This window comes from Rhea pennata, chromosome 1 (genome assembly GCF_028389875.1).
Source record: "Rhea pennata isolate bPtePen1 chromosome 1, bPtePen1.pri, whole genome shotgun sequence".
NCBI classification, from domain to species: Eukaryota; Metazoa; Chordata; class Aves; order Rheiformes; family Rheidae; genus Rhea; species Rhea pennata.
Genome location: NC_084663.1, coordinates 152,148,551 through 152,165,311, shown reverse-complemented (window position 1 = coordinate 152,165,311; position 16,761 = coordinate 152,148,551). Strand labels below are relative to the sequence as shown.

Sequence of the window (16,761 nt, the reverse complement as noted above, 5' to 3'; positions counted from 1 at the left end):
AATATACTCACAGAAAGCCCAGTGCTAACTAAATTTCTTAATTTTTTGTAGACCAACATGCCTTAGAAAGGTCTATCTTATGCTGAGGCACAGGGCATGTTTTTGAACTGCTGCAGGAAAAGTTTTCAAATACTCAGGCAGGAAATGGGGGAAGAAGAGGTGACTATGCCTTCTATCAGAGACCTTTGACTCTACTTCTATGTTTTGAGAGAGAAACTGGAATATAAAAAATTAAAACATGTTTGTAGTGGATCGTGGAGCTCTAAGTTTACACAGAAGAAAGTTTGGGAGAATATATTACGAATCTTAATGTCTCTTCAGATGCATAGATATTTATATTGGCTTTATATGCAGTTCAGATAATATAATTGATGGTATTTATGGAACTGGAATTACTAAACTAATACAACGTGACTGACCTGAAGCTTTCTATTTTTGTGTGTTTTTAGGGGTTGTTTCTCTGGTGGCTGTTCATCCTTCTACAGTAAATACGCTTGGAAAACAGCTCCTGCCAAAAACATTTGGACAGTCTAATGTCAACATTGCACAACAAGTGGTAAGGAGATTTTGCGATTTTGTTACTGCTTGTACTACTGCATTTTTGTTATTGCTTGTATTACTTGCCCACACTGTAAATCTGAATTGTATCTTGATGTTCAGTATCATTTGTCATGCACAGATTGGCTATATTTCTAATTTTTAAATGATGTGTTAGAACAGATGTTTTCAATAATGCTTTGGGGAAAGAAATACAGAGATAACTATCAAATCAGTTTGAGGATATCTGGATTTTCAGGCAACTTTATTCTTTGTTAATCTTGCTGCTTCAAACTGGTGGCTCTTTCAGATTCTGCTTTGATTTGATAGCAGGGAGATGCTGAAGCCGTTTTGAGAATTGGGAAACTAGGGAACAGAGTGGGACCCTCTAATTTCTGTTTTGAAACCTGGCATAAAGAAGTGTGAATAGAGTCCATTACTATGAATTTATTGAGATTGAAGTTAAGTGGAACAAAATTGGAAACTTTATGAATTGAAAATTGAAAAGCTTTTTGAATCCACATTTTAAACACTTAATTGAAGTAATCCCTTTGCTTAAAAACTTACTGTGAGTGTAATGAGTTGTATGAAATTATTCAAAGAATAATTGTATGAATTCAAAGAATCTAATAATATATTAAATAACCTACAGATTGTGAGAGAAGTCACTTCTGCAATGATCAAAACTAAAGTCTGGTCATCTGAATTGAGTTAGTTGCAATTCATCCGCTTCCTGGAAACAACTGTAATGCTTAAAAATCAAAAATCTAGTATGTTGTGTATTTGTTTTTTTTCTCAATGTGAAAACAGTTTCCTATCTACCTTTCCCAACTCTTAAGCTCTAAGGAGTGTTTTACAACAGAGAGGCTGCCTAAATCTATGAACTGTGTGGCTGTAACTGTATAGAAATTATGTAAGTCATTTAGTCCCTCTGCCATAGGCAGTATATCTATATAACTGCTTATTAAGTGTACTAGCAAACTGTTACCATGCTCAGAGAGAGGGGGGAACAAAGCAGCAAACATCTGCCTCCCCTCGGCCCGCCACGTTCGTAGCTGAACTGCAGATCCATCATCACCCTGTAGACTATACTTACGTTTTCAGCTTGCCTCTGAGACGCTGAAGATTGCTGCCTAATGAAGCGCCTGTATAATTGTGTATTATTCGCTGTGCTGCATTTCTTTGAGTTAACTGCTTTGAGCAACCACTTGGAGGTTAGACTATAGTGAAACAAGTTTGGCTGAGTGAAATTGCTTTTCTAGTCAGAGGCATTTTGTCAATAGATTTCCAAAGAAGGAAACTTAGAATTGTTAAGGCATTCTTTTAGCTTAATTTAAATTCAGTAACCAGCAGTAGTAGGAGGAGGATATTGCTTTATATCGTAGGTTATAATGGCACAGGGAGTAATTTGGGGGCATTATTGTGAGGCCGTGTGCATACTTAAGTTTAATATTGAAATTGAAATACTATTTTTGATAACTTACAAAATCTTTTCTTTAAGTACCAGAATCAGGGTGATAATATTGAAATGACAAATTCTCTGATACCTTTTTTTTAACTTTCAATGTCTTAAAAAAAATCATGCCTACCATCACATCAACAAATTCTCATCTATATTACCTGTGAACAAGTTTACATGGTAACATTAAAATTTTTGATTCTGAAAGAATGACTACTATTAATGGAAGCTTTGTTAGTAACTGGGAAATTCATGTGTATGTAATCATAAATTCTTCAGCATCAGAAGTCTTAATCTGAACTTTTCAGCAATAATTTTTTTTAAAATGAAGAGGTCTCATATCTGATCATGTTTATATTGGCAGTTTTCAGTACAAAACTAGATGCTTAGCTGTATGTCGCTAAAGAAGAGGTGTCGTTTTTATGTATAGAGAGAAATTTTGAATAAATTTCTGCTGACTTTGTAATTCTGAAGGATAGAAAGAACTGTTGAAAAAAAACAAAACAACAAAAAAAAAAAAGCCCCTATAACTCTGAAAGTTAAAAGGAGGTTAGTTTTCTGCCAGTGAGCAAAATCTACTTGGGAAACAGAGTTGATGAGTTGTCTTGTGACCCTGCTTAACCTTGTAAGTGAACTGTATTGACTGAGTCTTGCTGTCCTGCTGTATTGAACTTACTCATGCTGAAGGGGATGAACTGTAATTTAGTTCTCTACTTAAAAAAAAGGGGGGGGAAGCTTTGGAAAAATGTCTTAGTAGAGATTTCTGTCTCTACTTTTACTCCCTCTTCTTCCCCCTGCCCTACTTCCCACCCGCAAAAAAGTCAGCCTTTGGTTTCCCTGAACTTAATTTCATCTATAGCCTTTCATTTTAGAATGTTTCCAGTGACCTGCGTAACTCTAAAATGTTTTTTTCGTATAAACATTCCAGAATACAGTTTGTTTATAGTCTTGGAGTAAAAGTTAGGGGTATTAATATTTCTGTTTAAAAATAATTTTTTGGGGAACGTTCTGGAACTTCAGACTGTATGATCTTCCTTAGAATTCCTACATGTTTGTTTAAAATTGATAAGGATATTAGGTTTTGGCAACTGCTTTGTTAAGGAATCTTCAGTTGATCACCAAGTTTGTAAGTTACTCTGCAGTTGCTGTTCATGTCCTTGAAATAACTGAAAACAAAACTTGATGAACAAGTTTTGTTACACTATTTATAATGCAAATATTGAGAAATAGCGTTTTGGATTAACAAGTATAGATTTTAAATCTTTGTGGCAGTCATATTTAAAAGCTAGTTAGATGTATCTTTCAACAAAACAAGACAATCATTTCCGGAGTTGTAACTCAGTGAGAGTATTTAGATTTAAAGCAATTCTTTTCTAAAGTTTTATGCCGAATAAGTTTTTTTTTTGTTCATATTTCCATTCAGTTGAAAAATAGCATGAAGCCTTAGCATGTTTGCTCACTAAAAAGTCTTTTCAATGTGTAAGAGGAATATTAGACTTTTAAGGGTGATACTTGCATTTCTAGCTTTCTCTACGTGCGAGATATGTAAAGTTTGCATAATACATAAACTTAAATCTGAGACATACCCTTTCTGTAAAAATCTACTTTTTAGGTTGTAACTTTAGAGCATATGATTTTGGCTAGTTTGAAGATACTCTGAGAATATCTTCAGAAGTCTGAGCAGGTTTTAAATGCGTTAAACAGACTTCACTTTTCTACTTCAGAGTTGAGCCTTTGAGTTTGTGCACCCTTCCATGTACCCTCCTTGCTCCTGCTGGATGTTTCAAAACTCATACTGAGTGCAGGAGATCTGTGGATTTGCTGCTCCTGAACCAGCTGTGTAATTCCACTCCCTCTGCTGTACTGGCTTGGCCTTTCATCTTACTGCACAATCACACAAATGTTAGATTTGACCCCGGGGGGTGGTAGAGCTGTTCTGAGAAAATGAGGGAATAGAGTGAGACCCTCTAATTTTAGCATCTGCAACATGTTGGAATCATTTCTTTCAGTCCTCTGTAAGTGCATCCTAAGGAATAAAAAGTGGTTAACAACATTCCTCTGATTTCTCTCTTGATTGAAAGGCACACTGGTGCTGCTAGTCATCTTCATAGACTTCTGAGATGTTTGGTGAACAAGACTTTTCTTTGTTCTGTCAGTGAAGGGGTTATGAACTGAATCAGAGATATGTGTCTGTAGGAATTTTGGTCATCTGAAGGCAAAAAAAAAGAAGCAGTGGGGTTGTACATCTAGAATATGCCCAGAAGATGTTTATTCCAATTCTTCTTAAAAGCATTCTGATAGCAATCATCTAGCATTAGAGATAAAAATAGCAAATATTTTGGTCTGTAGTTGGTAGAGTACTGTCAATAGCAGAACTTCTAGTATTTGAGAGGGAGAAAGTGAGCTAGTTCCCACACATCCTGTGCCTGTTCTGCATCCCCCACCCTCATGCTCTTTCACACAATAAGGGGTTTTATTTTTGAAAAATTTCATTGTCAGATTTTGAAATTCTCTATTTTACTTTGTGTTAAGACTAAATTATTGAAGCTGGTATGGGGAAGAAATGTAAACTTTTGGTGAAGGGGAATGTGGCTGCAGGAAAATACAGTAGATGGTTTTGAGTTTAGATTTGAGGTTTTTTTCACATACCTCGTGTCAGGGATGCGAACTGTTGCCCCTCCTGGGAGATGAATGTACCAAGAGAAATGGGTGCATTCTGCAAAATGAGAAATTACACAGTATGATTTTGTTTTCTGAACTATATATTCCCTAGAAAGTTACATTTATGGAGATAAAAACCATCATCTGTAGAAGTGGGAGTTCTGTTTCAGCTAGTTTCACAGATCAGAGAGCGTGGTTCTGCATAAGAATGAATGTTTGTTTGATTCCTCAGGCTCTTCAGAAGTACGTACCTCTCAGCAGGAACGCTGTGATCGGCCACGTCTGTGCTCATAGCATGTTCAAAATAGAATGTTTTTGTCTAAATTGGTCTAAATCCAAAACCTGCAATGAGTGACAAAGTTGGCCCTACTTTTCCTCACCTCTAATGTACTATTATTATTGATCTTGTAGTGAGAAAGACTGACTGCAAGAGAGAATTTGGCCCTTCTTGCAATAACTCTACTTTTTTCATGCTTCTACTAATTTTAAGATATTCTCCTTGCTTCATATGTTCATATTTTTAACGACAATTTATTGCAACTTTATTTATGCATACTCTGCTCAGACTCTTTGCTTCTTTGCAAAGAGTAACTTGTCTAAGTTACTATCAAACAGTGCTAAATCCAGAAAGGACGTAAAACTCATTTAGGAAGAACAACACACAAATGATTATTACCTAGGGAGTACTTTAAGTTAGGTTGTATAATATGTAGCATGAAGTTTTTTGTGCTACTGTGGTATAAATTGAATGTGTTTAGTAGAAGTAGGTAAAAATAAAACATTAGTCATGTCTCGATAATGCATCATTTGAAGAGTAAGTACAGCGTCTGAATAACTTGTAATACTTGTGATCATTTTCCAAATAATTTTATTTTTTTGCTGTAGGTTATTGGTACACCTCAGAGACCTTCAGCGCCAAATACTATCCTAGTAGGAAGTCCACATACACCTAACACGCATTTTGTATCACAGAACCAGACTGCAGATTCTTCTCCTTGGTCTGCTGGGTGAGCAAAATAAAAGTTACAAGAGATTAGTAAATTGTTTGCAACTTTTGTTCTAAATGTTCACTGTAATAATGTGTATACTCTTCAAGTTAGCAGTGTCACCTTTTCATTAAGAGTGCTTCAAAGTTAAAGTATTCTGTATTAAAATCGAGCATAGTCACACAAGAATGAGTACTCTCTTATTTGGCATAAAAGCATCTAGTTTATTTTCCCTAAAGACTGACAGATGTTCTTAATTGTTTACATTTAGACCATTTAGCTCCAGAAAGGACACAGGAATTCATCTGACTTAATTCAGTTTTTAATTTGGCATTTCTCTTTTGCTAATGTAGTTCCAAGAAATATAGTGCGTTTCATACCAAATAGGTATAGCCTGAGTTAGCATTTGAAATAAGAATGCAGTTTTTAGGAAAAAGCATTAGGTACAGGAGGTGTGTTCTTTTGGTGTTTGTTCTCTTGGAAGCTTGTTTTTAAGGGTCTGTTATTAAATGTAGATTAATACATCATCTGTGTTTCATTCTACGTAAATAGATATCTACTTTGAGATTATGAAGCTCTGAACTTTCAAACTGTTTGAGAAATTGGATACGGAGAAATAAGAGCTTCCATTATTGATACTAATTTTGTTGATCTGTGTAATTTTGTAGCAACTCTGTATGCTGACAGTCCAAATTTGTATTTTAGTAATTGTGTAATGTTTAGTCAGTTCAAAGATTCCGTCTGTTCAGTCAGTATTAGAGTTATGACTATTATTAGACTTTTGTGATTGATTTCTTCAAGAAGTATGCTTATTGTTAAATTATCTGCTACTGGATCTAGCAGAGTTGCCAAAGGGATGGATTTGTATTGAAGTGTTTTAGAGTCAAGATAATACAACTGTTAGTTACTGTAAATCATAGGAAAAAAAATGCTGGGAAGGGGTGAGAAGCAAAACAACAGGGAAGACTATTTTAAGAGAAGTGTACCTGTATTAAAAAAAAAAAAAAAAGGTTAAATATTCCAAAGTTCAAATCTTCTAAATATACATATAATATATATTTTAAGGAAGCGGAACAAAAAAGGAGAGAAGAATGGCAAGGGTTTACGTCATTTCTCAATGAAGGTTTGTGAGAAGGTACAGAGAAAAGGAACCACCTCATACAATGAAGTGGCAGATGAATTGGTTGCAGAATTCAGTACCACTGATAATCACATTTCACCAAATGAATCAGTAAGTATATGGGAAGTCATGTATGAACTGGATGAGGGAAGAGAAATTTCTTTTGAGATTATTTTATTTCTTTTCCTACTGCTAAATGAAAGCAATCAGAAACTACCTGAGTTTACCCATTTACTGTAGTATTACTGTGATACATTTATTTTCAAATGTTTTTGTCATAGATATGTTTTTGATTAATGCACTGTGTCTATAGCAGGCTTACGACCAGAAGAATATTAGACGACGTGTATATGATGCCTTAAATGTCCTTATGGCCATGAACATTATCTCTAAGGAGAAGAAGGAAATCAAATGGATTGGTCTACCTACTAACTCGGCTCAGGAATGTCAGAATTTAGAGGTATTATATGTATAGGAAATTCATGGTGACTTTGTGTTTGACTAAATGTTTATGGCTTTAATATGCTCTGATCCTACATGTGCGTGTGTGATCGTATGAGTTAGCAAAGTAGACTAATTGAATGTCTTCTTTTTTTGTTAGTAAAAAATACATGTCTAAGATTTCAGGTTACTACTTATTTCTATGTCAAAAATATAGGTGCTATCTGATAGAACTGTAATATATGATTCAAAGTTAAAAATAACATATAATTCTAACACTACTGTAGTGCTACTCAAGAGTCAGGAAATTTTTTTTTCTCCAAGGTTCTAGACAAATAATACTTCTACAATTTGTCGCATGTAGCTAAAAGGTATTGCATGTATATCAGTATATATTTACGTCAATATTCCTTTGTTGCTGTAAGTCATTTATATATCTGATATTTATCTTGTGTAGGATGATGGACTTCTTTAATGTAAATCTTGAGTGAGGAAAAATGGATTTTTTTTTCTTATCCTCAGACATCCAGGAGTTCTGGCAGCATTTGTCCATTGTGTTTTTAAAGCATCCTGAGTAAGAGTACTGAATTTGTAGGATAAACTTACTGGGCTTTACTGAAGCCAATTTATTGTTAAGAAGAGAATGAGTCTTTGTATTTATTCTTAATAATCATAAATTCCCTTCTGTATAACTGAAAAAATCAGTTTGGAATTTATCTATGAAGGGCTAGTTTTGCGGAAGTTTTTGTTTGATACTGATAATAGATTTTTTCCATTTAGCACTGCTAGCTAGATGAAGAAAATACAGCAGATCTAAGCAACCTGAATTTTCTTTCAATAAGATATTTGTGATTTCAAATGGCTTTTGAAAATCTCCCAGAATAACCTCCAAGTGAAATTTAAGTAATAACTTGAGAGAGTGAAAATGGGAGCATAAAATACAAGTTGGATATAGAAGGTGAAGGAGCTAAAAGAAGTCAGTATTGTATGCTGAATATTGTATGCTGGGAACCAGCCAGCTGGAGGAAGTTTAAAAGTTGATCTCTTTGGTCCTGTCACATAAAGTGTGGTATTACCAATAATGATGGAGCAAAGGAAAAGGAGTGTTGTGTATTGTACTGAGTTCAGTATTATGACCGATAATATCCTAAAGAAGAATAGCATAATATTAGTATGGAAGAAAAAGAAGCAACTTGAAATGTAAGAGTGCATAGTGAAAGTTCCTACATTTAAGGTAGGTACAATGATGATTTCTGAAATCAAAGTGAAATCTCATTAACTGGGAGTCACAAGAGGAGGGAGGAGTTCTGTTAACCACTGAATAATTGAGCCACAAGTGTAATACAGCCTTGAAAACAACAAAAATCCTTTGATGTGTTGAGTTTACCTGGGGGAAATCTCAGGATTCTTCCCCTTAACCAGTATTGTTTCATGAGTATTCTAGTTTGCATTTCTGTAACTTCCATTGACATTTAAATTACAGTGACATAACCAGACAAGTTTTCTAATAACATTAATTTTTTTAATGAGTTTGTGGAAGCTAATATACGGTTTGTCAAACTGTGAGATCTAATAAGCTTTCTTGACTGTAGACAGCTGAAATCATTTCGCTTTGTCCTTAAACTGTTTGAAAATCAAGCCAAACATTTTGTAAGGTAACATAAGGAGTTCAGAAGGTTTTTTCCTGTTTTATAAAATTCAAGCATTTAGCATCCTATGTCTTTTGTATTTTTTTACTTTTGTATATAAAGTAGAATATCAGAGATGGTAAAATTTGTCCTGATAGTGCAAAAAGGTGTGTGTGGGGCGGGGAGGCAATTAAAAAGGTCCATATCTTGAAGTAATATGGAAACCAGTGTGGTTTACTTGCATATGATAGGACAACATCTCAGGTGAGTTGCAGTAAAAGTTCTTGAATGAGCTTATTAGACTTATTTTCCTAAATTTTAAGCATTGGACTTGGTCATACCTTTTACTGCATACAATAACTTGCTTTGCAGTTTTCACAGCTGTGTACGCTTTAATTTCTCACTGAAAATGAACAGAAGAATGCATTCATGTGGATTCTTATCTCTGATAATTTTGTTGTTAACTGTGTATTTTAATGACATAAGAGCAAAGGTCTATGAATAGGCCAAAAGCCTGTCTATGCCAGTATGCTCCCTGGCAATAGCAGGTATCTAGGAAGGAGTATAAGATTAGATGAAGGTTAGTGATACTTTCTGCTGTAACTTGTGGCTTAGGGACAACCTAGACAGACGTAGCATCCTTCTATTTAGCAGTCCTCAAGTAATTTTTCTTCCATAAATTTGTATAATTACTTTAAACATCCACAGCCATTTGTGGCAGTGAATTTTTCAGCTGCATTTTGGATTTCTTATGAAATACCTTTCGTTTGTTTTTACATCTACTGGATTTAGCTGATATCCTCCGATTTTTGAATCGGAAGTAATAGTACGCAGTCATTCCTTATTCACCTTTTCTGTACTATTCATAGTTTTATAGATATCTCCTATGTTTTGCCCCATTATTTTGTTCTCCTTTCTGAAGAATTCACTTGCATGGAATCTGTTCTGTGCTGTTGATTATCCTGAGTGCTCTTTTTGTATGGTCTTGTTGAAATAGGAACACCAGAGCTACAGAATTCAAGATGTAAACTAATGTAGTGATAATTTTTGTTTTACTCTCTATTCCTTGCTTAATAACTCAAATTTCTTTAGCTGTAATGGAGTCCTGAGTTACCATTTTTGTAGATACTGTAAATTTGATCTTTCTGCTGAATGGCAATAGATAGTTCAGAGCCTGTCACACACATGTAAATTTTGTAGGAATGGAATTATGTTTTCTCACACACATTAATTTGTTTACCAAAAAATGTTTTGATCAACTAATCATTCAATACTGCATGATATGTCTAGAGTGTGTTGTGGCCAGCCCTCCTCCTCTTACTGTGCCAGATAGTCCAGTCTTGTCAGCAGGTTCCATCACATTGGTGTTCATCCCTTTATTCCGACTCTTTATTTGAAAAACAGAGTCTATATTACAGATCCCTTTGGGAAACTGCTGGTGCCATTTATCCACTGATAAGGCTGTTCATTCCCTACCATTTTGTCTCCTATCTTTTATATTATAATTTAGCATGTATTTAATACTGTGGGACTTAATTCTGATCCCATAGCAGCTTTATTTCTTTAAGCCTCTTTGGATCTTGTCCATTATCTTTTTTGGAAATATCAGTAGACTTTATCAAGCGGATTCCTCTGGTCCATGTGCTGTTTGTGTCCTTCAGAGAATTTAGATATTTAGATGAATTGCTGAAGCATAATTACTATTTGCAGAGATACTTTTGAACTCTCCCCCAGTATATTGTATGTATTTCTTGATGTGCTAATTCTGTTCTTCATTAACAGTTTCTATCAGTGCTACTGATGCGAGACTTGCTAGATCTTTGAGTCATCTGCAGACCCTTTCTTAATTATTGATGACAATACTTCTTACTTCCAATTTACTGGTTTTGAGGCAGCTCTAAGGGAAAATGTTGATATAAAATGCTGTTTAAAAAGACAGAAATCAATTTTTTTTTTTTTTTTTTTTTTTTTTTTTTTTGTCTTAAGGTGGAAAAACAGAGAAGACTTCAAAGAATAAAGCAAAAACAGTCTCAACTACAAGATCTCATTCTACAGGTACAGTCAAGGTACTCTTGTCTATAGGGCAAGGTAATTTATATCTATATTCCTACTGCTGTTTATGCCAGTGAGGGATGGAAAACTTCTATTCAAGATGAATTTCAGCATAAGACATAAGCAATTTTAATTTAGCACTGTTGTTTACCTGGTACCATGCTCTTGACCATACTATTATGGAAGGCAGCAACCTTCCAGTGAGTTACGATGATTTCCTTTGCAGTTTCAAGCACATTTAAACAGGGTTTATGCTGACAGGGACTGCAATTTGTGCATTACACCCTCAGTTTTACCATTCAGTTCTTATATGTGAATATTTTCCTGTGTTAATTGAAATTCTAAAGTTGGATGACTGTGGTGGTCATCTCTCATAATGTTCTGTGTTTTGCCTTTCTTGTACGTTGTTGCCCCTGCTGTATGAGTGGCTTAATTGGTTGTGAAGCAGTTGTGAAATTGCCACAGACTTCACCTGGAGTACTATGGAAAGCATTAGTCTTTTCTCTGAGTCACTGTGCTGTAATTTTGGTTGTTCACCAGAATATCTCTGTTAGTAGTTGAATTTCTCGTTGAGTTGGAAAGGACAGACAGCTGTGGGACAGCAGTCTCTACAGCTGTGTTACTTATCAACCTCTATGTTGGCCTTTGGATTTTGTTTTTAATTCTTGTTTATTTCATTTGATTCCATGACCTAAAAAAAGTCTAGTCTTAAGAGTTTGGCTTACTGTACATTTTTAGTATAACTTCAGTTTTAATGTTTAACTTGACTTTGTAGTTTATTCATTTACTGGCCTTTAAAGAATTAACACTGTATTCTGCAAAATGGTGTTGGTAAGAAATATGAGAATAAAGTCACTAATTTTAGTTGAGTAGTTCAGAAATCTAATATCAGACACTTAAACCTTAAGTGTGAACTATCTTATGGCATACTGTTTCAAAAAATTTACAATATTAATCACTCAACTGTTGTTGTGGAGTGCAGTAGCCAGCAAGAAATACTAAACAGAATGAAAGTAGGATGCTATATCAGACCTGCTTTTTCCAAATGTTGTCTCTTTCCTCAGTCAGCAATCAACAGCTCTTCTGATGTAATTATTAGGAGACACATTTTTTTTCCCTCAATAAATATTTCTGTGATATTTTTCAGTATCATTTGTCACCGTTCTTACATCTTATAATGCAGAAATACGGTGAACATTTTCTGTTCTTCTTTGCATTTCCCTCCTGCAGCCATTGCTGAAATTCTTTATCTGGGTGTCATGTTTTTGTCATTAGAATTTTTTCGTAATCAAGATAGTTTACTTTCTTTGGAAATCAAAATCTAGCTTATTCAAATGTTATGTTTTACTAATTCAGAAATTAAAACCAGGTCTTTTATCTAAATACCGATAGAATTTCAAAGTATATGTGGAACCTCTTAAATAACTGTTACTCTACTTCTATTGCAGTTTCTTCAGAGAGGCCTAATACATGCACTTTTTAAAAAGAGGAAAAACCAAGAATTTTTACTAAATTCATATTTTCATATTACTATTACTTTTTGTAGCAAATTGCCTTTAAGAACCTCGTTCAGCGGAATCGTCAAGCAGAACAACAGGCAAATCGACCGCCACCTTCGAATTCTGTCATCCATTTGCCATTTATCATTGTAAACACCAGCAAGAAGACAGTAATCGACTGCAGTATTTCAAATGACAAGTGGGTTAACAAAGTTTTCTGTCTGCCTTTTGATATGCCACAAGTTTTAAGATAGAGCCACTATACTCTTCAGTTCATGTACTTTGTTTTGTTGAAAATAAAGTACAAATAAATTTACTTGTGTCTACTGTTGATTGAAAACATGCGTTTTAGATGTTTTAAACTTATGTTGAATAGAAAGAGTTTTGTAAAACTTTTTTATTAAACAAATAATTATGTTCAGATATAATAACTTATTTAAGACTTGTTAACTATCTGGAGATGTTAGAAGCAAAGTAAGGCAACTCTGCTGAAGTTTAATATAATACTTTACCATGTAGTGTTATCCTGTGGCCTTAATGTGATGAAATAGAGGCAGACTTGAAAATGGGTTTTGATTTTTAGAACTGCAGTTCTCTGCTTTTTGTTCAAAAATCTAGGGTTTTCATCTGTTAAATAAAAGCTGAATTAATGTAGCAGTGATTCCTACTTACGCTATTAGCTTGCTGCTTTAAAAAAATTTAGACAGTAAGCAGTCATCTCTTGCCAACAAGAGGAGAGTAATGTGATTAAAGTTGAAGAATATTTTACTAAATCTCCATTTCTGTTAAACTTGTTAATGACTTATACAGTATGCATCATTTTAATTGTAGCCACTTGTTATGTTGCCAAATACACAAAGCTTGTGATTTTCAGTTGCTTAGAGTGATGTGTCACTAAGCTTGTGTATTGACCTTTTTGCAATTGCTGTAGTTAAAAATGTGGAAAGATAGTTAAAGGAATTCAAGCTAACTGTGACTTTTTTTTTTCTTTAGGTTTGAATATCTATTTAATTTTGACAATACTTTTGAAATTCATGATGATATTGAAGTACTAAAACGAATGGGAATGGCTTGTGGTCTAGAATCTGGAAGCTGTTCAGCAGAGGACCTAAAAATTGCAAGGAGTTTGGTTCCTAAAGCTCTGGAACCATATGTGACAGGTTAGTTGCTCTGTAGTACAGGACTTGAGGAAGAAACATGAACATATTTTAAATTAGTTAATATACATTAGTTTAAGGTGTAGATTTATGATCAGTTCTCAAGTGTTTATACTTTTCAGAGTACCTGACAAAATAAATAAGATAGAGTTTCATAGGGAATGGGCTTTTGCTGTTCACAAAATCATTTGTTTTGCGTTGTACCACATCAGTAGGTCTTTTAAGATCAAATGGTGGTCATGACTTCATTTTATATTGTTTATTGTTTTCAATACATAAGAAGACTGAGGATTTCTGACTTGCTCACTTTCAAAATACATTAAAGCATTTTGAATTTTGCTGTTATCCTAGCTTCTTATTTTTTAATTGCACTATTTTGGATATAGGACTTTATTTAGTATGTTGTTTTGGTTGAAATGCCCCTAAACAGATGAAGTATTTCTACTGTGAGTTAGGTGAGTTTGTTCTGAAGTGCTGTTGAAGTACATGTTCATTTTACAGAAATGGCTCAGGGATCAATCAGCAGTGTATATGTCACATCTTCATCAGGTTCTGCGTCAAATGGCACAAGATTTTCAGCCAGGTGAGATGAAATTATAAATTAGCTTTAAAATCTGTGAGCACTAAAGAAACTTAACTAGAAATAAAATATTACATGAAATTAGTTCTGTTTTGATAAGGTATGTGACTATGTGTTTAAGGTTATTCTCAGAGATACTGCTTTTAATTAAATCAGTGGTGTTTCTTACTAATGCTCATACCTCTTGAAGTAACTAGACCTATCTTGTCAAATAAAGCCACCTTCTGCTTTGTATGTTATAATGGTAAGTTTGAGTTGGACAAAATACGTCACAAGAGAAATCTGTATATCCTTAACACTAAATATGCTTTGGATGAAATATGAAAAACAGACTTCTAAGACGCTTGTAAAAGGATTTCATCATTATATTAAATGTAAAGGAATAAACATTAAAAAAAACCCTTTAAAATTACTTGACTATTTTTAGCTTTTGAAAGAAACAGCTTAGAGATGTTAAAGACAAATTTACAAAATAGCAGAGGTGGATTTATTAAAGGAAGGGAGTCAATACATGATTATGTTTAAGAGCACAGTAAACTAGGAAAAGTCATTAAACAATGGCAACTGGACTTCTTTTTTTTTTCAGTGACTTTTCCAATGGTGGAGATGGGATATTGGCTACGAGTTCCAATGGATCTCAGTACAGTGGCTCTAGAGTTGAAACACCAGTTTCCTATGTTGGGGATGATGATGATGACGACGACGATTTTAATGAAAATGATGATGACGACTGATGCCCTTTGCTTGTAGACTATTCTTTGTTAAAATTCAGCAAGCTTCAGGAATAAATTGTTCTAGGGATAAAACTCTCAAATTACTTTGCCCCGTCCCTCAAGGAAAATATTGGTAAGCAGTTCTGAATTTAGAAATTGCACCTCTGATAAGCAAACAAGGATTGTTTTATGTAGGATATTTTTAAATGTGGTGTGGATGTGTGTTTTTGATACCAGTGTGTTAATGCAGAGCCTTTATTTACTCTTGTTTTAGGGATTTTTTTTTTTTTTTTTTACTTGAAGGAAAATGCATTTTGCCCCAAATGTTCTTGCTAAGTTTGCTAAAGAAAATGTAGACACATCATTGAGAAATAAAAAGCTATCCTTCTGTGGAAAATGAATACACTGAATGGCAATTTATTTGGAGTGTATTTTGATTATACCACTTCTTGAGGGATAGTGAGCTAATGTAGTAGTGTTTTTTGTTAATCATGCAGTGTCCAAAGAACCAAACAAGAAAGATAGGTCCTACTTTTTTTACATGTTAAATTCCAGAAATGTTGTTGTGAACTTATTTTCCCTTAAATTATAACTAACATTGTGATTCCATCAAGTTTATATACTTTTCACTGTATGTTGGGACATATGAATTACAAAGTTTTTGGCAAATGTTTACTGCCAGCTGGTGCAGCTATATAAGATATCTTGAAGGTTTGGAATGATTTATTGCTTATGGTAAAATTTGCCTGATTTCTTACAGGCAGACTTTGGAAACTTTTTATTATATAGTTGTTTACATACTTATAAGTCTATCATATAAAGACATGTACTGAAACAAATGTTTGTATTTGTTTCATAAGCATCTTCCTGTAATCTATTATAAAGTTGAAATTAAATATAGAGAATGTTTTAAGTTTTTTAACTCAAAATTTGTCAATCATTTTTAATAGTTCATTTTTATAAAAGGAATTTCAGGGCAGGTGGTAGTCTTTTTAAATTTATTCACAAACAATTAACTGCACAAGTACTGTCAGCTGCCTATTCTAAGACAGTAGTCTTTTTACTGAAACACAAATAAACTTTTCTGTAATATTTTATGGAATATAAAGAGACTATATAATTGTTTGACTTGTTTAACCTTGGCACTGTTAGTTTTTATTAATAAAACGCGCATGGGCATTTTTAACAAGCTCTGTGGTTTTTCTAATTTTAGGATTATTTTAGAACATTTCCCTTCTCCTCCTCTGAAGGCCTAGAATTGACTGTCTCAGTATGTTGTGTCTGCACTGTAGAGGTCCCAGCTTCTGTGCTGTGATTTAATAATTTGGCCGAGCCCTTGGCATCTGGTGATGAAAAGACAGTATCATACACTGTATACCTGCTTCTCCCATGTCGTCTTATTTCAATCCTATTACTCTTCAAAGTGCCAGGCCAGTCTTACTGCTGCAGTCCAGCTTCCCTGTTTACCATGTTTACTGTCCTGAATTTTCATCCCGTATTCCTCAGTCCTGACTTTCTGTCACAAATCTGTAGGCCTTCAAAATAGGTCTTCACTGTCTTTCCGTATACTCCCACCTAAGCATTTTTGTCAGATCATGCCCTCTGCTCTCACCTGAAGGCACAGGTTACTGCCTCTGCTCTCACCTGAAAGCTCAGGTTACTGAACTGGCTCAGCCATTCTGCAGGCCACTGCCAGAATCAGGACTTTTTGCTTCCATGAAGGGAGTCAACAGCAAAGACAAGTTAGAGTGTACGAATTACTCTGTGGTAATGTTGGCTCCTGGATGCACTTAAATTCTGTGTTATGTTTTTATGAGGGATTATGCATTGCTACATCTGTGGGAAACAGCATGTGGGTGCGTACTACAGAGCATTTGATACACAGTGAATGTTTTCTAATTGTATCAGCACATTGTTATGCAAGTGAA

The 16,761-nt window shown here is 34.3% G+C and overlaps 1 protein-coding gene across 6 annotated transcripts in view; it reads left to right on the top strand.

Moving 5' to 3' along the window:
* TFDP1 (transcription factor Dp-1) overlaps positions 1-16,024 on the top strand; it is a 47,600-nt gene extending 31,576 nt beyond the window's left edge. For 5 of the 6 annotated variants that reach the window (XM_062575420.1, XM_062575392.1, XM_062575410.1 and 2 more), the window contains exons 4-12: positions 450-556; positions 5,543-5,664; positions 6,709-6,874; positions 7,077-7,223; positions 10,819-10,887; positions 12,431-12,582; positions 13,377-13,543; positions 14,042-14,123; positions 14,707-16,024. In XM_062575420.1, coding sequence (XP_062431404.1) covers positions 450-556; positions 5,543-5,664; positions 6,709-6,874; positions 7,077-7,223; positions 10,819-10,887; positions 12,431-12,582; positions 13,377-13,543; positions 14,042-14,123; positions 14,707-14,854 — 1,160 coding nt within the window. In that variant the 3' untranslated portion in view covers positions 14,855-16,024. The remainder of the gene's footprint in view (positions 1-449; positions 557-5,542; positions 5,665-6,708; positions 6,875-7,076; positions 7,224-10,818; positions 10,888-12,430; positions 12,583-13,376; positions 13,544-14,041; positions 14,124-14,706) is intronic. The other variant, XM_062575438.1, reaches the window with a different exon arrangement.
* Positions 16,025-16,761: the final 737 nt, after the last annotated feature.